Here is a 22,284-nt window from a genome sequence, read left to right on the forward strand (position 1 = left end):
ACTGGAAAGGCTTGCTTAGCCCCTGCACCTCCTCCAGCCCAGGAACAGCCTTGTTCACCGTGTGGGCCCTGAGTTATCGACACCATCTTTGCAGCTCAGACAGTCACAACCTTGAATTGTGGGACATTTCCTCCAGAGACAGACAGAACATCTACCCAGAAGGAACAAGTGATTCAAAAGTCAGACTCGAGAGGGAGAAATGGCTCTGTGATTAAGAGCACTTGCTGCTTTTGCGGAGGACCCAGGTTCAGTTCCCAGCACACACATGCTAATTCAGAACCATCTGTAGCTCCAGTTCCAACACCCTTTTCTGGCCTCCATAGGCACTGCATGTATATGGTATACATACATACATGTAGGCAAAACACTCATACACATAAAATAAAAACAAATAAATCTTTGAAAAAATCAGGGGACTTGAGAGATGGCTCTGAGGTTAAGAACATTCATGGCTCTTGTAGAATATCTGGGTTTAGTTCCCAGTACCACAGATGTCTGTAACTCCAGCTACCAGGGATCCAACACTCTTCTGGCCTCTGTGGACACCCACAGACACCTCCACGTGCACACATGCACGGAAATAAAAACTAAGTATTTTTTTAGAAAACAAAATCACAGAGACCACTGATTTCTGTCTGTCTCTGTGTCTGTGTTCTCTCTGTCCCCACCCTCCATACACTCTGTTCTCTCTCCCCCACCCAGGCTCAGAAGCCAGGGCTGCAAGCTAAAAGGCTGTCAGAAGCCAGCTCCACCCACCTCTCTGCATCTTTCATTTTTCCTCTATTTGTTATAACATATAGAGCCTAGGTATTGAACATATTCCAGTTTCCCTATTTCAACTTACTGAATTCTTGGATTACAGCATGTCCTATGACCCCCGGCTTTCTTTCCTGTTCTTTTCAGAAACTATTCCTTTCAAAAGGAAATCTTAGTGCATTGAAATATAAAACTTATTTACCAAGTAGAAGGTAAAAACTTCACTGTATTGTGGAAACACTTTACTCTCAGACATACACTGAGACACACACACACACACACACAAACTGGGAGCTGTTCAGACACTAAAATTCTCCTTAGAAGGAGGGAGGAGGGGCAAGGAGGGGAAGAGAGAAGGGAGAGGAGCAGATAGAGAGAGAAACTGTAGCTTCTGTCCTGGTGGTACAAGGCCTGTAATCCCAACACTTGAGAAATAGAAGCAGAAACGTCAGGAGTTCACAGTCATCCACAGCCTGTGTCACAGGAGACCCTGTCGCAAAAAAAAAACGAAAAGCTGAGCTGGAGAGAAAGGTCAATAGTTAAGCTCACTTGCTGTTCTCACAGAGAACCTGAGATCTGTTCCGGAAAGGGGGGGAGGGAGGGATTGTACACACAGAGTCATGTGGCTCACAACCCCTGTAACTCCAGTTCCAGAGTATCTGAGGCCCTCTCTTGGCACCTACACACGTCAAGCATACGAACACACATACATACATACATTTTTTAAAAAAATAAATCTCTTTAAAAGTTTTTTTAAGAGGGTTCCTACCTTATATCATTTAGCTGGAAACCCATGCCTTGCTGAGGCGAGGGTGGATTTCTCGCCTTCCTCAGGTTTGAGAACATTTCACTGTCTAAACAGTCCACATTGTGTTCCATAGTCACTGGTCACCTAGGTTACCACTCACCTCTGAGCTACTGTACAGTACTCACGTTTTTAAGGTATTGTCAGTTCCACTAGCTAATAAGTAGTTCTTCATTTAAATTTTTTAAGATTTATTTTTATATGTATGAATGTTCTGCTTGCATATATGACAAATGTACTACATGTGTGCATTACCTGTGGAAACCTGAAGAGGGCATCAGATCCCCCAGAATTGGAATTACAGATCCTGTGAGATACCATGTGGGTCCTGGGAATCGAACCCTGGTCCTATGCAAAAGCAGCCAGTGCTCTTAACTGCTAAAGCCATCTCTTCAGCCCTGGTCCTTCAGTTTTAAATTTCTATTCCTGACTTCAAGCAAGACTGGGCGGGCATCTTTTCTGTGTTTATGAATTATCTATTTTTGTTTTCTAGGAACTCCCATTTCTAACCTTTGGTTTCTTTTTCTCTCCTTTCATTTCTAAGTCAGGACATCTCTTATACTAGGTAAGAACTGTATGCCCAAGCTGCACCAGCCCTCCAGGAGCTAGTTTTAAATTTCAGCTGCCTTTCCTGGGTGTATTTATCACAATGATCCTCTGCATATGTGGCTTGTGGTGTCTTTCATGCCAAAGTCTTACTCTTTGCAAACTCAAAGAGGATGCCCTTTGAAGTTTGTGCTTCAGTTGTATTAAGAAAGCCTTTCCTCAGCCAGGCGGTGGTGGCACACGCCTTTAATCCCAGCACTTGGGAGGCAGAGGCAGGAGGATTTCTGAGTTCGAGGCCAGCCTGGTCTACAGAGTGAGTTCCAGGACAGCCAGGACTACACAGAGAAACCCTGTCTCAAAAAACCAAAAAAAAAAAAAAAAAAAGAAAGCCTCTCCTCCCTACCTTGAGATCACGACAATATCAAGATCATGACAATATCCTCTTGTTATGACTTCCAAAAAGCATTTTTTTTACTTTCCCCATTTAAACCCTTTATCGCCTTTAAATATATATTTCTATTCATAACTCGAGATAACAGAGAATAATATCTTCTTCTACTACAACAAACCACTGACCAGTAGAGACTGGGCACAAAGATGCAGAACTGAGGATACCTGAAATATCCAGGAGCAGACAATGTGGACATCCTCAGACAGTGCCACTACTGAGGACCATCCCACTGGGAGGGAATTCCCCATGCTCCTGTGTCTGCAGAGGGTCTGGCTTCTGCAACAGATTGCTGTGTTGGACAAATACCTCAAATACTCCATTTAAGACTGACTTCATAGTTGGGTGTGGTGGTGCACACCTTTAATCCCAGCACTCGGAGGCAGAAGAAAAGGGATCTCTGTGAGTTTGAGGCTGGTGTGATCTAAAAAGTGAGTTCCAGGACAGCCAGGGATGTTACACAGAGAAATTCTATGTAGAAAAAACAAAACAAACAACGGCAAAGACTGACTTCCTAAATCTCACTTTCCAGTACTCCTGTCTCAGGTGGTTAGACTTAAACTCAAAACAAAGGCAAAACTGCATAGTCTGAGTTCCCCACAAGAGGGCAGCAGTAGGAACACAGGCTCTTCAGCTTTCATTAAGAAACCCTCATTTTCAAGGCTGCCAACTTGGCTGCAGCACCATCTTCAGCAGTCTACAAGACTGGAGTCTGTATCACTACAGTTCATCCTTCTACTGAGAACCAGTTTCCCAAACACCCTAATTTTGAGGAGCTTAGAGTCAAGTATGCTGAATGATCCAGGCCGTCGGAATACACTTTCATTCCTGATAAGACAGGTCAGGCCTAGGCAAATGCTGATACCAACCCAAGTGTTCTTTATGCTGCTCAGCACAGCTCCGTCAATGTGGTGAGTTGGTAGGGGCACAAGAGACTGGTGAGAGAGGGCAGATCTGTCCTGTTTCCACCTTGGTTGCCTCCAGGGCACAGTGGGGTTCCCTGGGTGTAAAATCCTGAGTGAAGAGGTCTTGTTTGCTGTCATCCCAGCTCTACCTCCCTGTACCTCCCAGCCTCTGCCTCACTACAGCCTTGGAAAGGCATTGGCTCCCACAGGACAGGATCCAGACCTTCAAAGAGGCCTCCAGGCCCTGAGCATTTCTCAACTTCTCTTACAAGGGCTCAGACTCAAGCCTGTACTTTATCAACAGCCTTAAAGAAACTAGGGAGAGCAGCAGTCATGTGAATTCCCGAGAACTGGAAACGATGCTATCTGCCAGTCTAGAGCATTTCCTGCTCCTCATTAGAAGATTATGTTCTTAGTAGAAGGGTACAAACGCAGAAACATGCTTACTTTTCTGTTGCTGTGATAAATAAAAGAAAATAAAAACCCACCCTGGCCAAAAGCAACTTAGAAAAGAAAGGGGTTTATTTGGTTCATAATCCCAGGCTGCAGTCTACTATAGAGCAGAAGTCAATGCAGAAACATGAAAGACCATGTCCATAGTCAAGAACAGAGGGCAAGTGAACACGTGGGCTTTGTTTGCTTGTTCTCAGGTAGCTTGCTTCACTCTTACTCAGTTCAGGACCCAACATAGAGAATGGTGCATCCTGCAGCAGGCTAGGTGTGGAGGTGTGGGTAGGAATGGACCCCATACGTTAACATATTTGAATTCTTAGTCATTAGGGAGTGGCACTGCTTGAGAGAAATTAGTAGGAATGAGGCTGTTGGAGTATGCGGAGCCTTGTTGGAGGAAGTGGGGGTGGGCTTTAAGGTCTTAAATGCTCAAGCCAGGCCCAGTGTCACATTCTCCTCCTGCTGCCCATGGATCTGAATCCAGATGTAGAACTTTCAATGTTTACAGCACCACATCTGCCTACATGTCACCATGCTGCCTGCCATGAGGACAATGAACTAAACTTCTAGAACTGAAGCAAGCCCCAACTACATGCTATTCTTTATAAGAGTTCTTTTGGTCACCGTTTATTTCTTCACAGCATCAGAACACTGACTAAGACAATCGAGGCAATCCTATACAAGACACACCCACAGGCCAATTAATCCAGACAATCCCTCATTAGACTCCCTCCACAGGTGATTCTAGGTTGTGTCAGGTTGACAATTAAAAACCAAGCAACACACACTCACATATATACATACATACAGACACACACAGATACACACACTCACAGGCAAATTATATATATATATATATATACACACACACACATACACACACACACATATACAGCAACACACACATGTGCACACACACATACAGACACATGTATGCACACATACACACAAAGACACACACACACAAATATACATACATACCACATCACACATACATACCACATCACACATACATGCACAGACACATACATACCACACCACACACATACATACAAAGACACACACAGGTATACACACAGATACGCATACATACCACACCACACATGCTCGGCTTCCCAGATAGACTAATGAAAGAGGAAAATATCTGGGATACCTTGGGGAAAAGGTCAACCTCCGCGAATCAAAAAAGAACATTTTAAAACTAGACACAGAGCAAAAAGAGTAGAAACTCAAATGATCTAGTGGAACTGATTTTAAAAATATGTTGCTTGACGCAGATAGTTTATAACAATCAAAATTTTAATATACACTCAGGGGCCAGCAAATGGCTCAGTGTGTAAAGGCACCTGCTTGCTGTGAAGCCTAGTGACCTGATCTGAGTTCAATCCCAGAAACCCACACAGCAGAAGGAGAGATTCAACTCCCAAAAGCTGTCCTCTGATTCTCACATGCCCTGGGTCCTATGAGCACATCCAGCGTCCTCCAACTAGTACCTAGATAAGTGTCATAATACAAAATGTAATCTATGCACAAAACATGAAAGATATGTTTGTGTCAACTGAACTAGTAAGGCAGGAAGGAGTTCCGACTATTTAAATAGTCAACGCACAGAATGAAGGTCAAATACCACTAATAGTAAAATAGTACAGGTGTCCAGATGTTGAAAAAAAAAAAAAGTGTAAGGTGGCCCATGAAACATTCATTGCAGAGTAAAAAATCAAAGGCAAATTTGGGAGAGAAAAGAAAGCTTTCTGTGTGTGCTACACATGAAGTAGGGGAAGAAAGTGTCACAAGGAGACGTGCACATGGTAGAAGTTGGTCATTTCTGCAGAGTAAGACCAAACTCAATTTGGGGTGACTTCATCGCTGTTTTTAGAATGTTCTTTTTTTAACCAAGGACTGTGCGTTGGTTTAGTAAAGGAAAAATGGTACAAAAGCCCCTGGAGTTTGCTTTTCCAACCTAGGAGCTCCTCAGCATGCCTGCTATAGCCCAAGAAGGATCCAAGATGACCCATTTCCCACCAAGGAAATGGAACAAGGGCCAGCTCTCCACCCCCTCCTCCACAGCTCACACACACAGGACAAGGCACCTGTCTGCAGTTCTCAATGGACAGGGGCCCAGGCCCAGGCCCAGGCCCCTCTCACTGGGGGTGGCCTCATTTCCTCTGAGATAAGTCATACAGAGGACTGGAGGCCCCACAAATCCCTCCGGCAAACATGCAAGTCAAACAGCACCATTTACCCTGCAAGGGCCTCTTCAGGTTTACAAGGCGTGGGAGGAACCTGGCAACAAAACTAGCCTTGTCCAGTGAGCCTGACCTTCGCCTTTAGGTCCAGGAGGGAGCAAGCCTGTGGCTATCCCACATCACCTGCTCCCTCTGGAGGTAGCCTTCCCACGTCCTGGGCAGTGTCTGTGAAGGTGAGAAGGTCAGCAGAGTAGAGCAGGAGCCCAGCAGCTCACAGCTGCCTCTACTGCCTCTCCCTCTGGCAGCCTAACCTTCTCTGTTGCCGGGGTCCCGGGCTGGCACTTGGCTGAAAACACAGTCTAATCAACCTGACCTGAGAGCATCCATGACCAGGACCAAGTACAACACACTCACACAGGCCTGGTCACAAATACCATAGCTGACCCCCATCCCCAAAGGAAGCAAATAATGCCACACGAGTGGAAGAAGAAGGCCTTCCCATAACACATGTGGGGTGAGCAAGGGAGGGAAGAGAGAGAACGGGTGAAGATGTGCCTGAATGCATGTGATCGCCACCACCATCATCATGTATTTTGACACAGGATCTTACTACATTGCTCAGGCTAGCCTAGAACTCACAATCCCTTTGCCTCAACCTCCCAAGTGCTAAGATTGTAGTCACAGATCACCATGCCCAGTAAAAAATTTTTTAATAAGTAAAATTTGCCAAATGTATTCTTTTTACATGGAATGATACCCCACTGAAGGGCTGGACCACATGGTACTTTTTCGTTCATCCACTATGGGCATCTGGGTTATTTCTATTTCAGGGCTGCTCCAATGTTACTCCAATGCTTATATCCCCTAGCTTTGTATGAAGACCTACTTCCAGTTCTGGAATGACTGGGTTACCTGGTCATTGCAGTTCAAACTTTTGAAGAATTGTGAATGGCTTTTCACAGGGTTACCCCATTTTACACCACCAGCAATGTCTGAGAGTCCTCATTTCTGCCCACCCTGTAAGACGTTGCTTTTAACTCAGAGTGAACACATTTGGAATAAGAGCAGTCACTGGGTGCCACACACAGTGCAGGGTAAGTGCTTTAGACCTGGCATCACTCCACCCCACCACAATCGTGAGACCCAGTGGGCTTCCCTGAGACAGTCCCAGTCTCACACCTCAGCGTGGCTGTGGGACTTCCATTTGACAGAGATGCAGCCACAAGCACAACCACATCAGAACTTCTCAAAGAATGGCTAGGGGTGTCACTCAGTCGGCAGAGTACTTGTCCACACACACACACACACACACACACACACACACACACACACACCTCCTGAACCCAGAAGGGCCAGGGAAAAGACTGACTTGTTGCAGCCCCTTCTCTGCAGCAGGGGGAGGTAGTGGGTCCTCCCCGATGCCTACAAGGCTCTCAGACTGAACCAGGCTCTGCAGCTCTTGCCTGGTCTTATTTACCCTCCCAGGAAATCTTTCTGTCTAGAGACTCACTGATGCTACAGGGAAGTCACAATCTCTGCACAACTAAACTGGACTACACAGGACCAAGTCCCTGAGAAGAAGGGCTCCAAGCAAAGCCTCCTGACAACTTCAGATGCACTTCATAGCTCCCTGCACTGAGGCCACCATGGGTTCTCCACAGAGGAACTAGATAGAAACCAATTAATCCACAGAAACACATCTTCAACAGAATATGTTAGTAAATAGTAGGAAATTCTGAAATGGCCTCAGGATCAACCAATAAGAGGCCAGCTAAATCAACTCCAATGCTTTTCCAGAACTCAACATCCCTATGAAAGGGAATTTGTCCTAAGAGAGAATAATGCTGCACATTTTTTATCCAGCATGATTTTGTGCTGTGAGATGAATCACATGTGAATAGCTCTCCAGACACAGTGACACACCTGAAACACACAGGGAGTCACCTCTGTGCAATGAAGAGAAACAAGCTTTCCTTATGTGTATAGAACATCCACAGAGTCACTCCTTTGCTATTTCTCACAAAACATATTAATTTCACACACAAAAAATTAATATATACAAACAAAGATAAAGCTATGTCCCTCTGATTTTTTGAACAACTGAATCTTGCAGCCATTCAATGATGCAGACAGAACAGGACAGGAGACTGCACCTGAGGACAGGGAGGAATTAAACTTACTGGGGTGGAGAACCATGGAGTGGGAGCATAGGACCCAGAAAGAACAAAAAGGGTGTGGTATGGGGAGGGTGGCTACAGAGGGAGGGGGTGGGAAACAGAGGGGACCTTTAGACTAATAGCCGGGAGGTGCAGCACATGGGCCCTTGAGTCTGTAATCCCAGCACCCTGGAAGCTGAAGTAAGAGAAAGGCAGGCTCTCAGGCAGCCTGGACCATGTTGGAAACAAACAAAAACAACTTAGCTAGAACTGGGCTGTAGTCAATTAATTCTTGCTGCCGTTTTAAATGGGAGTTACAAAAGTGAAAAGGAGATCAGGAGAATGATTGTGGGCTAACTGGAAGTGTCGTGTGTGTGTGTGTGTGTGTGTGTGTGTGTGTGTGTGTGTGTGTGTGCACGCGCATGTGCATCCACGTTCATGTGTGCATGTATGTCTGTGCAAGTGCACATGCATGTGCATGCACGTGCTTGCACTACCCAGTGTATGTATCTGTACTCAGTTATTGCTGACATCCATTCTACTGCAACACTCTGGGAAGGGTGGCATCCCAATACCTACATACACGCTAAGCACTCAAATCTTGCTTTGTTTGGGAGATGGGGGGTTGGTTTGTGTTTCCAACTAATGATATCACAGGAGAACCTCACTGTGCAGACAACCCCAGATATCCTACCTCAGCAATTAGAGAGATGAGACACTATGGCAAATGTACCCTCATAATACTTTTAAATATCACTCCCTCCACCTCCCATTGAAAGGATAAAGGATTCTTTGGAAAGATACTGATACTAGAGGCTAGAGAGAAACTATAAAACGAGCCTGGGATGGCTGGTAAGCCAGACACCAGGAGACAAAAAAATACAGGAGACTTGTCAAAAGGAAAGAGAAGTAAGCCTGAGGGACCAGTACTGGCCAGAATATAGCTATAACACAGAGTAAAAGAGAGGAGAGAGGGAGAGGAGAAGAAAAGGCAAGCAGAAGCCAATTCACAGTGGAGAAGCTAGAAACAGTAGCTTTTGAGTGACCAAGGAGAACAGACCCACAAACGGGCCAAAACTTAGCCACAAACCACTCAGCAGGGCTCAAGAACATAGCAAGGCTTCCCTCATAGTCATCAGAGCTGGGCAGACTGAGTCAACCTTAAGATCAGACAGACTCAACACAAGGGTGTCCTATAAGACATCTGGACAGCAACCTTCAACAGTATCAAGGTCATGAAAGTCAAGGAAGCCTTAAGAACCAAGGGAGACCAGACAAGGAAGGTGAAGTGTAGCACTTCATTCTGAACCTGGTCCCTTACTAAAAAAAAAAAAAAAAAAAAAAAAAAAAAACACATTCTTAAGAGGACCAGAAAGATGAGGCAAGAGGAATGGAGATAAGAAATGAGCGAAGGGTAGAGGGGACAATCAGGGTGTGTTATTTGTACAGACAAAAATGTCAAGAGGAAAAGCAATACGCTGTACAGTTAATGTATGCTTTAAAAGGACTCTTGTTGCTGGCACAGCTGGACTGGGTCTGACGCTCAGATGGTGGTGACCCGTTGATGCTGACATTTGCATTTCTGACACAGAGTAAAAACTCCTTGTTTGTATTTGGTGTGATGAGGTATCAATCATAGGTAAATACTGTCTTGGATGTGGGGTACAGGGTTTACTCTAGCATGTGTGTAAACATCCTACTAACTTATAGTAATTTCATAAGTTTTATAAGTAGTTTCGTAAGATTTAAAAATCATAAGTGAGCAGAAAGCAATAAGGACATTTGGCCACACAAGCAGGTGAGTTGAGACTAAGCACACCAGCTTTTTCAAGAGAGCCCCCACGTCTCTGCTATCTGTCCCTTAAGGACTAAATTTACTATGGGGTATAATTTTTCCCTTGAAGGCTTAAATCTCCCAATCTCCCACCCCTCCCCCGAGTCTGTCAGAAGCCTTTCTTCCCACAAAGCTGGTCAACCAGTCAGTTTCAGACTGGAAGCTTCGGGATGGGAGAACTTGCCAACAGAACACACAGAACACAGGCCTAGCAAACTGCTGCTCAGCTTATGGGAACTGAGAGTTGAGCCAGGTGAAGAGACCACCTTGAGATGCAGGGAACAGGAGGAAGAGAGACCACATGCCACCTAACATGATGAAAACAAAATCACTCATTTGGCATTGCATGGGCTCTCTTCCTTACAGCCTGCTTTCTAGCTGTGATGTCACATGACCCCTACAAACCAAATGAACCACAGGGCCTGAAATATCCCGGAAATCCCAGTAACGGCAGTAACTGTGATTATGTGAGTAGTCTGTCTTCCTCGTAGGACTATGGCTTCTAGCAGAGCAAAACTGTTTGTTTGCTGATATTCAGGTTCCTCAAAGAAAACAGACTTCCCAGAAGTGTTTGTAAATGGTCCCACCAATGAGCAATTGGGTGCAAACTATTTGGGTGGCTGAACAGGTGGATGAGTGAGGGAATGGATGGAGGGGCAGGTAGGCGGCAGACGTGGGCCTGCTCCCGGCTGCGGAGTCCTACCTGCTGCTGCTGGGCCCGGAGGTCTCCTATCTCCTTCTGGTCCTCCTCCCTGAGCCGCTTCATGTCCTCCCAGGACTGCTGCAGCAGGTTCCGCTCCCTCCGCAGCTTCCCGTTCTCCCGTCTCAGCATGTCCACGTCATCCTTCAGCTGAGTCTGGTCACTCAGGAGCCGGCTGTGGAGGGTGCTAAAACCCCATAGAAACATTTAGCCCTGACCAATTTCTCCCCCACACCCCCACAAACCTCAGGAACCACAAACCCCAGGTACCCAAAGAGATCAAGACAGTGGCCATAGGAGCCAAGCCTGCAGCACTCAGAGGGAGGCCAAACCCAGAGAACAAGTAAACTCCAAAAAGACTCAACCCCAATTTGGAAAATCCCAACACCAAAAGGGATACAAATATCCCCAAAGAAAGGAGATAGTCCCAGCCTCTGCCTATATGCCCTGGGGCCTAGTACAACAGGGCAGGTAAAGGGCAAATACCCTCTGGGGAGGTCAGGAGCCCCAAGGAGAAAACACCCAATCTGCTTGTCCCATAAATAAACTGTAGTAAAGCCCCAAGCCAGAGATCCAGAGGTCTTGGGAGGTCTGACCCCTACCTCATGTTTTAAATTTCTGTCTCTGTCTCTGTCTCTCTGTCTCTCTGTCTCTCTGTCTCTCTGTCTCTCTCTCTCTCTCTCTCTCTCTCTCTCTTTCTCTTTTCTCTCTCTCCTTCTCTCTCTCTTTTCTTAATCTGCAGCTTCTAAGACTAGTAAGACAATGTTGGGAGGGGCTAACAGTCTCTTTCATACTTAGCAAAACTGAGTCCAGGAGGCACACATCCTCTTGCAGAAGAAGGGCCACTTGCTAAGTGGGAGAACCAGAGCCCTGGACTCTCCTATCCACAAACGGAGAAGGGCAGAAGGTGGCTACTTCACAAGTTCTGGGACACTCACTGATAGAAGTCTGTCTCCTTGGCCACCTCCTCGCACCGCTTCAAGGCGTTGGTGTGCTGGTTCTGTAAGCTCTGCAGGTCCGACATGGCCCGCACACACTGGAGCTTTAGCCTCTCATAATCAGGATTCAGCCTGTGGTAGGGTCTGGCCCCAGGAGCAAAGAACCCCATGAACACAGGCCTCAAGGATCACAGGAACTCAGGATATGTATTGGACTACCCAGCCCAGGGGATGCCACATCCTGGCTCGTAGGTACTGTACCCTCCTGGTGCTTTATGAAACTTGTTATCCTGGCTTCAGGCAGCAGAGATAGGGGTACAAATGGAGGGAACATGGCTTCTTGAGTTCCCTCAGTATGCCTAGAGGGACAGACTGGCTCTCTATGTTCCCAGGAGTTTATGCCACATGTCTGGGCTCATCAGAAACTGTATGATGCCTCTCCTGTCTTCAGAACAGGGATTGTCCACTCTAGGTAGCTATTACAACATGGGTGACTGGAACACATAATCAGTATTTTCAGGGAGGAGACTTAACATCAAGCCTGCTTTATAAACTCCCCAGGGGATTCCAATGTGGTGCCAAGGTGAGCATACAGGCCAAGAGCCATGCTGCTCCAAGTGAAGCTCCAATGCCTCAGCACTGACAGCACATGAAAACTGAGAGACAGGCAAATCCTCAGGCCCTGACACAGAAACCTAACTCCCAGGATCTGGAGGGAGAGAAGGGAACCCTACATCCTGCACTTCAATAGGCTCTCTGGGGAATGCTGGTACATGGCTCCCTATATCCAGCTGAGCAAACACTTTTGCAAAGGGAAGAGATACTAAACCTCCCAAGAATATTTTCTCCAAAACAAAAGAATTCCAGGTAAAATGTACCTTTATAAGATACCTATATGCCAAAAACGGCATACAGGTTTACAAACCACAGAAAGCTCTAGCCAGCAATGCAGCAGGCTGTGGTGTTCAGGGAGTTAAGCAGCTTGGGGCCTTCATGCTCATGTGTGCATGCCCATGAGCACATACACATGCAAACAGTGGGATGCAGCAAGATGAAAACACAGAGCAAGGCTTACTGCCTCAGCACTGAAGGCCTGACAGGGCCAGAGAGCACGCACCATGCAGTCACCTGTGAGGCAAGTACCAACAGCAAGAAGGCTAACCTAGATGCTCTATCACAAACTCCCAGAGCAGGTCTATCACAGGAGCCACTGCTTATCTGGGTTACCTCAGATGTATGCTTGAAACACACATATGACACACCTTAATCCCTAATTTGTGTAGTTTAGGTCATAGGGTCTTATTTTCACTTGGAGAAGACATAACACAGAGAGAGACAAAGAGAGACAGAGAGAGGGGGAGAGAGAGAGAGAGAGAGAGAGAGAGAGAGAGAGAGAGAGAGAGAACCTCCCCAACCCAGGTATAAGGTTCTACACCTGGGTAATATCCTGAGGACACAGGACACAACCCTGAAGTGATACCTCCCGAAACTAAGGAGCTAAGGGGAAGGAGCTTTAGGTGACCCAGTGGTGCCTCAGTGGTCACTGGAGAGTTGGGACAATGACTACCTTTTGTCAAAGGTGGCTCCATGGGTGGCGAAGGCCAGGCGCTTGCGTAGCTCATTCCTCTCACGGGTCATCAGCCGTAGCTGAATGGAGAGATTCTCTACCTTGTCGTTGGCCTGCTGCTCGGTGAGGAGGGGTGGTGGGGATGGCGCCTTCCCAGTAGTCCCTGCAGGTAGGTAAGCACAAGTTGACATGCACTCGGGCACATTCCCAAGGTGCCAGCACTGTTCTGATATCATGGCTTGCTCAGCTACTCAGGAACAGTAATGAGCCCTAGGCCTTCCCATTACCCAGTGCAGGCACCAAGGGAGACCAGGCCCTGCCAGCTGCTGCAGAGATACCCACTCCTGCAAAAGTAGGTCTCACCTCAAGCTCTCTTCACAGATGAAGTTGACACCAGGGTCTAGACCCCTGGAAAAAAAATCATATATTTCTGATGGTCTTAGGAACCCCCAACCATGAATGTATTTTTACTGCTACTTCACAACTGCAATTTCGCTAATCAGTAGTATCTCAGTGCCTAAGAACATTAGGAATATATGTTTTCTGATGGTTGGGATCCACAGGTTGAGAACTGCTGGTCTAGACCATCTGGTCCTGAGCAGACCCATCTGGATTTCACATCTCTAGGATAGAATCATTTATGGTGCTAATCCTTACCTTCCCTGAACATCTGGACATGCTCTTATCATCCACGTGACAAAGGAGGCAGGACAGACTGCCCATGAGCCCCAAGCAAAGGCCTGAGGAAGATGGCATATTGGAGTGAAGTGAATACTCCAAGGAGCAGGGCAGCTGCCCCAAGGCTGGCTGGGACCCACAAGCCATGTCCCCATCCTCTCTCACCATGGGTAGACATGTAACTCAGTCCCTACTACAGATCCACTGCCTCTGGACCTGCCCAACCCATGCTAAGAGTTCACAGCCTGTGTGATGCAGGTAAATCCTGAGGCATCTCTGGTTAACCCACACCATGCCCTCATCACCTGTGCCCAGGACAGGAAGCATACAAATGCCTTACATTTTTACGAAGGACAACAGTCATTGCTATCTGACCAGATCTACACAGATCTCTAAGAATCCAAAGACAAGCCAGGCAGTAGTTGCGCACACCTTTAATCCCTGCACTTCGGAGGCAGAGGCAGGTGGATTTCTGAGTTCGAGGCCAGCCTGGTCTACAAAGTGAGTTCCAGGACAGCCAGGGCTATACAGAGAAACCCTGTCTCAAAAAAGACAAAAACAAAAAACAAACAAAAAAGAGAATCCAAAGACAAAGCACCTCATCCATAAGAATTAGACCATGGGCCGTTTACGGTTCGCCCCATCAGCATGTCCATCAGACACCTCACCTAAGTCTTGCAGATCTGGAGTTGGGTCAGAAGAGCTCAGAGCACCCATCTCATCTTGTGGACATCATGGGGGAGAGGGAGGGTGACTCATCCCTGAGGTGTGGCACTTGTCTCCCCAGTGGAAGCAGACATTCAAAGAGCATGACATTCACCATCTATCTGTAAGGCCCTGACCAAACCCCTTCTGATCCTTGTTATCTGATGGCTCATACAAACCAAATGTCAATTAAATGAAAAGTGAACCTTGTCTCTTCCAGGGGCCCCAGGGAGGACGGGGAGTTCCATGTAGTCAAAGGAAACTGAATTTGTCATGGTATGAGGTGGAAGCCTCAAGCTCTTATTCCTGCATACGTCAGAATCCCAGCTGGAGATTCTCCACCCCCCTCCCAATCTATACTCCTAAAATATATTTATCCTAATTGACTATGAACTTGACTGAATCTGGAATAAACTAAGAGACATGCTTTTCAGTGGGTCTGAAAAAGCACTTCCAGGAAGGATTAGTTGACTAGAGAAGATATGCCCTACAGCTGTAGACTGCAATTCTTATATAAAGAGGCAGGGGTAGGGGCTAGGGCAGTGCAAAGCTGCTATGGCCTGCCTGCCTACCTTTGTTTCTTGCTGGTACTACCATTCTTAGCTGACATCAGAACCCAGCTTCTGTGGTTTTGAAACATGGACTAAAGGCCAGTGGCTGGCCAGGAATCCCCCAGGCCTTCAGCTCCAGTCCAGGGCTACTAAGGCATCCATCTTTGTGAATGGAGCAGCATCTGGTCTCAGGGACTTAGTGGGAGGACCTGAGCCAGCTGGCCACCCAGACACAAAGTGGGTGCTGATATCTAGGGAATGCAGCCAAGGTGTTTGGGACTGTACCATGCCCCATCCTCATCTCATTAGTCCCCCAACTGCCCACCAGGGTTATCCTAGCATTATCCATGAGCAACTGACACCTACAAAACAGGCAGCAACACATGGGTCCTTACCCCTAGCCCCGGCCTCAGCTCGGACCTGGGCCTTAAGCTACATTGTATTGCTTCCCAATGAGACTAGACTCCTCTCATCTCTACACTCCACTTTCAACCCCACCGTCTTCCCCAGTACCTCTACCAAACACAGAAAACACATGGGGAACATAACAAGGTTAAGATCAGTCAGGTCTGAGACCCCAGCAAGAAGCAGCCTCTCTGAGTTAGCTCTGATGACTATAGCAAATCCCAACAGAGACCTCAAGATAAAGCCCAAGATGTGCTCAGCCAGGACGTTTTAAACTAAACCAAATGATATGAAAAATCCTCTCCAGCACCATTGAAGTGAATAGTCTCAGGGCCCGGGAAGACAGTTCAGTCAGGACATGGTTTTCTTAACAAGCATGAGGACCTGAGTTTGAATCTGTAGAGATTCAAATGCCATGTAAAGCTTCCAAGCATCTACCAGTAATATCAGTGTTCTGGAGGCAGAGATGGAGGGTCCTCAGGGCTGGCTGGTCTAGACTAACTGGCAAGCTCCAGGCCAGTGAGACTTTGCCTCAAATGAGGTAGAAGAAATTATCCTCTGGCTTCTACACAAATACCTATATCTATGCACGTGTATTCATGCATAAATGTATAAATTTTGATTTAAAAAAAAAAAATTCCCATGCTTTCCAGAGTTGGAAAGCATGTGCTAAGGACGATGTAGCCCTACCACACAATGGTCACCCAAAGTCTCCCAAACCTACAGGAATGAGTATTCTCCAACAAGAATACATATACCTCAGTAGCAAGAGGAACACCAGACCAGGCCCAGAACGCCAAATACAACAGCCATATGCTGTGAGTGTGAGCGGTGGGAAATGCAGCCACTGCTGCGTTGGGCGGCAGTGGCAGTGAGCGCTGTATGGTAGTGAACAGGGGGTAAAACAGATCCACTCATCACCCTGCGAGCCCCTAGCTCCTCTGCCACCACACCCTGTGAAGGATCAGTGTGCAGCTAGCAGTGTGGTAGACGACCGGCTCTGGGCTCTTTGCTTCTGTCTCCCTCATCCCTCAGTTCATGTTCCAGGTGACGCTGAGGCTTCCTCGGGCTTATTCACTGCAGGCTGCAGGTTTGACTTCAGATTCCTTGAGCCTGTAATGTCGTCAGAAACCAAGTAGAAAACTGGCACTAGCCAAAAACAGTCAGCTGGGGAGACACCCAGGTGACCTGATGGCTCTAGGCCTTGGCTGCTGAAAGTGATACCAAGCAGGGACATAGCATGGGCACCAGACTCACCAAACCAGCCTTACAGATATCCCAGGACCAACCGGAGCTGGTAGGAAGGACCTAGTCCTTCTCCTGGGCAACTGCTTCTTGTAGCTCCTGAGCTGTACTAGAGAATGCATGCCACCTACAGCTGCTGACTCAGAAGCCTAACTAGCAAACACACACACACACACACACACACACACACACACACACACACACACCTACCTCCTTGTGGTTCTGCTATAAAGTTTTGGCTTCAGACACTTATTGTGCCTAAAGGAACCCCCTCTAGGTGAAATGCAGGTGCCTCCTGCTGGCCTCTTTCCTGTAGAAAGTGAAAGCAGGGAGCCCCCAGCACAGCAGCTGGAGCCTTGCCACTTCCTGGCTCTCTGGCCAGACACACTAATGCTCCACTGGGGTCTCTTTTTCAGGACACACTGCACCTTCCCCAGAACCATGCCTTTCTTGCTATATTCCACAGGGACTGAAGGCCAGCTTCCTTCTGCCTCTCTCAGGTCTGTGTTGGGATGTGGCACTTGTCTCGCATGTGTGGCCTTGTGAACATGCTCCAGTGGTCCTAATAGGCACTTCCTGGAAGTGAAGAAGGTGCCCCCACAAGACTCAATAACATCAAAAATACAAAAATGCCAAGGGCTTCCCTGGGGTACAAAAGGCTGTCCAGGGGCTGGGGATATAGCCGGCTGATAGAGAACTTGCCCAGCACACATAAGGCCCTGGGTTCAGTTCTAGCACTGTAGAAACCAGTGTCATGGAGCATACGCGTGATCCCAGTACTATAGTGCACAAGTCAGAAGGATCACAATTGCTAGGTCAACCTGTGAGTCCAAGGCCAGCCTGAGCTATATATATAAGGCCTTGTCTCGAATGATAGATGAATTAATTAAAGGCTGTCCAGGGAAGAAACTGCTGAGATCACAGGGAATATTCCCTGCCTCCCTGCTGACTTGGCTGCTTCCCCGAGAGAAGCCACATTACCCTTTCCAGGAACCTTCCCTGGAACACAAGGAAATCCCTCCACACCAGTCCTTCCCACAAGCCAGGGATCCATCTCTGAGAATCCTCCCACTACTTCCATCTGCAGGGAGCTGAAGGCTTCCCAGTGTCTCCTCCTCACTTACTCAAAATGAGAAACAAAGACTTGTGCAGAATTGGGTCAGAGGCCTAACAGTGCACTAGGGAGGCTCGGCAGCACAGCTGACAATGAAGACGGGATCCTCAGAGGAGCCACGTGCCCAGCTGATGAAAGCTGTCCCCCAAGAGGCCTCCAGAGAAGGACACTGTGGCTATCACGATGCTGACAAAAAGAAAAACACAGACCTGAAGTAAGCCCTCAGGCACCTAGGAAAAAGAAATAGAGAAATACTCCTAGGCAGAATGTGGTACCCCAATCCTGGATTTAGGAAGTTGAGGCAGGAGAGATGGCAAGTGAGAGGCCAGTCTGGATTACATTGTAAGATTCTGGGTTGGTTTTTTTGTTTTTGTTTTTTTGTTTAAAAAAAAAAAAAAAAAAAAAAAAGGCAAAACCCAGGCCTGATTGGGAGAGTACTTGCCAGCATGTACAGAGTCCTGCATTTGGTCCCACTGCTAGCATACACCAGATGTGGCACCGTACACCTGTAAGCCCCCACACTAATCAAGTAGTGGCAAGAGGGTAAGAAATTCCAGATTGTTTTTGTCTACACAACAAGTTCACACCCAGCCTGGGATACATGAGACACTTAGACTGCTTAGTTTTCATTTTCAATTTGACACAAACTAGAGTCACCTGGGAAAAGAACCCTCAATCAAAGAACTGTCTTACTCAGACTCTGCCATGTCTGTGGGGGAACTGTCTCAATTATTGATTGATATAGCAGGGCCCACCCCACTGTTGACAGAACTAGTCCTCAGGCAGGTGGTCTTAGACTGTATGAGAAAGCTAGCCAGAAGCAGAAGGGAAGGAGACACAAAGCAGCCTTCCTCTGTGATTCCTGCCACTGCTCCTCCGTGAGTTCCTCTGTGGTGGACTTCCAGCTACCTGGAAGTGCGAGCCAAATAAACCCTTCCTCCCCAAGCTGCTTTTGGTCAGAGTGTTTATCACAGTGGGACAACACTGTTTCAGGACAAGATCGAAAGCACTCTACCTCCAGTCTTAACCTACCAAGGCCTCTTCTGGTGAGTGTAACTTGCCCTTCACCACTGTTTCATCTGGAGGTGACACAGGAAAGTGGATGTGACCTCTCTATTCTAAGGACCTTTTCTTACCTTTCCTAAGGTCCACATAGAAAGACCAAATAAAAGTGGGTATCCATCTGGCCTTACAAGCACCACCACCTAGGTGTGCCAATGGCAAGCTCTGTCTTTCACTGGAAAACACTGGCCCATCAAGAACTGTCTAGTCATGAGGAAGACTAGTCTGGTCTCCTTAATGGACTAAATGTAGCCCATCACAGATACTGCGCCTCCCACCCAAGCGGTGGATTAACTGCAGATGGTCAGCCCTGCCCCAGAGTTTCTGATCATTAGATGGTCATGAACCTGTACCCTTGGTGAGTACCCAAGCATGTGACACAAGGTCAGGCTTGTGCCACAGGCGTAGGGCCACACCAGTGACTCTGTTGCCCTCAATGTGAAAAGATCCTTCCCAAGGCTTCTCATCTCATATGGAGATATTATAGGAACTGTCTTCTTCATCTGGATTGTTACCTGTGACATCCAAGATAGAAACCCCTGCCCATAGGTGGCTACAGAATCAATTCCATGTAACTCGTGTAAATCAGAATCTAGAAATGTTATTCCATTTAAAGGCATTTATATGTTAAGAGCCACTTGGTAGTAACTCCATATTGGACCTCACAGCTCTGGGTGCTGTCAGGTCTGGCAATGACAGCTAAATTGCTGTTGTAGGCAGCTCGCCACAACGCCCGAGGGGACAGAGCCCCATCCTCATGTACCCAGCCTGATCATAGTCATGCCTGCTATATGAGGTCATACATTTCCTTACTGGTTAAAGGAGTGGGCGTGGGGGTTCAGCAGTGAACGGAAGAGAAAGAAAAGCAAATCTTGGTTCCCGTGAGCTTGAGAGGATTGACCACAGGAATACAACCAGCTCTTGCATGAAAGAACTGGGCACAGCCAGTGCAGGCTGAGCTCGTGATGGGACACACATCAAAGATTTGCTCTCAGCCTGTTCATGACTCTCGAGAAGTATCTGGGGACACTGCTGATCCTCAGTACAAGGGCTAACTTGCCTTCAAGTTCAGTCCATTGAGCTAGGCATGATGGTACATGCCTGGAATCCCTATACTCAGGAAGCATAAGCAGGAAGACCAAGCAAGAGTTTGTAGTCAGCCTGTGCTACATAGAGACCCTTGCAGAAAAATATAAATCCCATCTTCCTGCTCATTCTCAAATGCTGACATGAGCAGTAAATGCTTTAAGAAGCAGAGCCTCTCCCTGGACCCCTGTGAGATCATACATGTTCCTTGGAAGGCTGTCAGCTCAGAATGACAATATGAAATGTGTCTGCAGTATTTACGGAGATAAGAGCAGCAAGACAGAGGAAACAAATGGCTCACTTCACCCTCCTATGTATTCTGAAGAACCTGACCCACAGTCAAACTGTAATTCCAGACTCTCTGGAACCTTCTTCCTGAATTCTAGATGCTATGACAGCTATGAGGTGACTGTGCACTTTTCAGATGTGGAAGTTCTGATCCAGGAAATGGAGAATGTAAACCTTATCTAGAAATTTAGAAACAGAGTCTTTTACAGATCAACTTGTGACCACAGTGGACAAGACAGGTTTTGAATCTGGTGTGACTGGATAGTCCTTAGCACATGCACACACACAAATACCCAGAGAAAGAGAGTGAGAAAGACGGAGGGAGAGAGGGAAGGAAGGGGGGAGGGTGGGAGGGAAGGAGGGAAAGAGGGAGGGAGGGGAGGGGAAGAGGGAGGGAAGGGAGGGGAAGAGGGAGGGAGGGGAAGGGAGGAGGGAGGGAGGGGAGGAGGGAGGGAGGGGAGGAGGGAAAGAGGGAGGGAGGGGAGGGGAAGAGGGAGGGAAGGGAGGGGAGGAGGGAGGAAGGGGAAGGGAGGAGGGAGGGAGGGGAGGGGAAGAGGGAGGGGAGGGGGAGGGAGGGAGAGAGAGAGAGAGAGGTGGAGAGTGATGTGCAATTCACAAAGAAACCTACCATGAGAAGTGCTGGCAAACTCTGTCCCAAACCCTTGAGAGCACAGGGCCTTGCCAAGTCTCTGATCTTGGACTCTGACCCCCGAGATCTGTGAGACACATGTCCATGGCTCAAGTCCCAGTCTGTGAGACTACACTAGGCAACCTAGGAAGATACACTCAGAGCCCATTCTCGACACCTGCTTGCCTCTGATCGTACCACTCTCCCATGCTCTAGGAGATGATTTTAGTCTCTGCCCTAAGATCTAGCAGTCAAAGGACCACCACTAGCCCTACACAGTTCCTGGTATGAAGAGTTCAGAAAGCTATAGCTAGTCTTTGCTGCTTTGTGGGTTCTTCTTTTTCCTACCCTTACTAGATATGATATACTATACTATACTGGAGAGAAAAAGGGATAGAAAAGGGAGAGAATTTTTTTTTCTTATTTTATTTCTTTTTTGAGCACGGCTACTAACAAACTGCAATCAACCCCTCTGAATGACCAACCAACCCACCTATGGGGCCCTAGCATTTATGTACCCTCAAAAAGGTCCCAGAATTCCAAATGTCACACAACTGAAGAAACTACCTGCAGCTGGCAAAACCAAGCCTCTCCTAGAGCACGAGGCAAATCATAGTCAGCTGCTGTGGACAGTCCCGAAGCAGCCCCACATCCCCATACCTGGGATTAAAATAAAAGCACATCTTATAATATTTCTGTGTTTCTTTTTTTTTTTTTTTTTTTTTTTCCCGAGACAGGGTTTCTCTGTGTAGCCCTGGCTGTCCTGGAACTCACTCGGTAGACCAGGCTGGCCTCGAACTCAGAAATCCGCCTGCCTCTGCCTCCCAAGTGCTAGGATTAAAGGCGTGCGCCACCACCGCCCAGCTTATTTCTGTGTTTCTTAAAGAAACCAAAATTCCAAAATTGTCAACACAGAAAGTGAACTGACAGGGGGACATCAGCTCTAGCTGGTTTGGGAAACTAAGACATGGTACTTCCCCTCTGTGGGTGTCAACTTTGCCATCTCTCTGTAGCAGGGAAGCACAGTGACTAGACCAAGATCTCTTCTGCTCCTTCAAGTTCATAAACTCCAGGACCCCACTAAAGGTATCATCCATCCATCACAGCCATGTAAAACATTGGGGCTTCCAATAGAGGGGTACAACACAGGGCAAAGGTCACACAGAGAAGCTTGGGGAGCTTAGAAAATCATATGGCCTCTTGCCAGCAACCTGAGCCAGGGCTGGTCTCA

General features: G+C 47.3%; 1 protein-coding gene across 3 annotated transcripts in view; it reads right to left on the minus strand.

Moving 5' to 3' along the window:
• The window catches only part of Dlg5 (discs large MAGUK scaffold protein 5), a 130,272-nt gene that overhangs the window by 46,400 nt on the left and 61,588 nt on the right, over window positions 1-22,284 (minus strand). For 2 of the 3 annotated variants that reach the window (XM_076931258.1, XM_034497618.2), the window contains exons 3-5: window positions 13,292-13,454; window positions 11,725-11,868; window positions 10,790-10,973 (exon numbers count right to left, since the gene is read on the minus strand). In XM_076931258.1, the coding sequence (XP_076787373.1) occupies window positions 10,790-10,973; window positions 11,725-11,868; window positions 13,292-13,454 (491 nt within the window). The remainder of the gene's footprint in view (window positions 1-10,789; window positions 10,974-11,724; window positions 11,869-13,291; window positions 13,455-22,284) is intronic. The other variant, XM_034497620.2, reaches the window with a different exon arrangement.

Source organism: Arvicanthis niloticus, chromosome 3 (genome assembly GCF_011762505.2).
Source record: "Arvicanthis niloticus isolate mArvNil1 chromosome 3, mArvNil1.pat.X, whole genome shotgun sequence".
NCBI lineage: Eukaryota > Metazoa > Chordata > Mammalia > Rodentia > Muridae > Arvicanthis > Arvicanthis niloticus.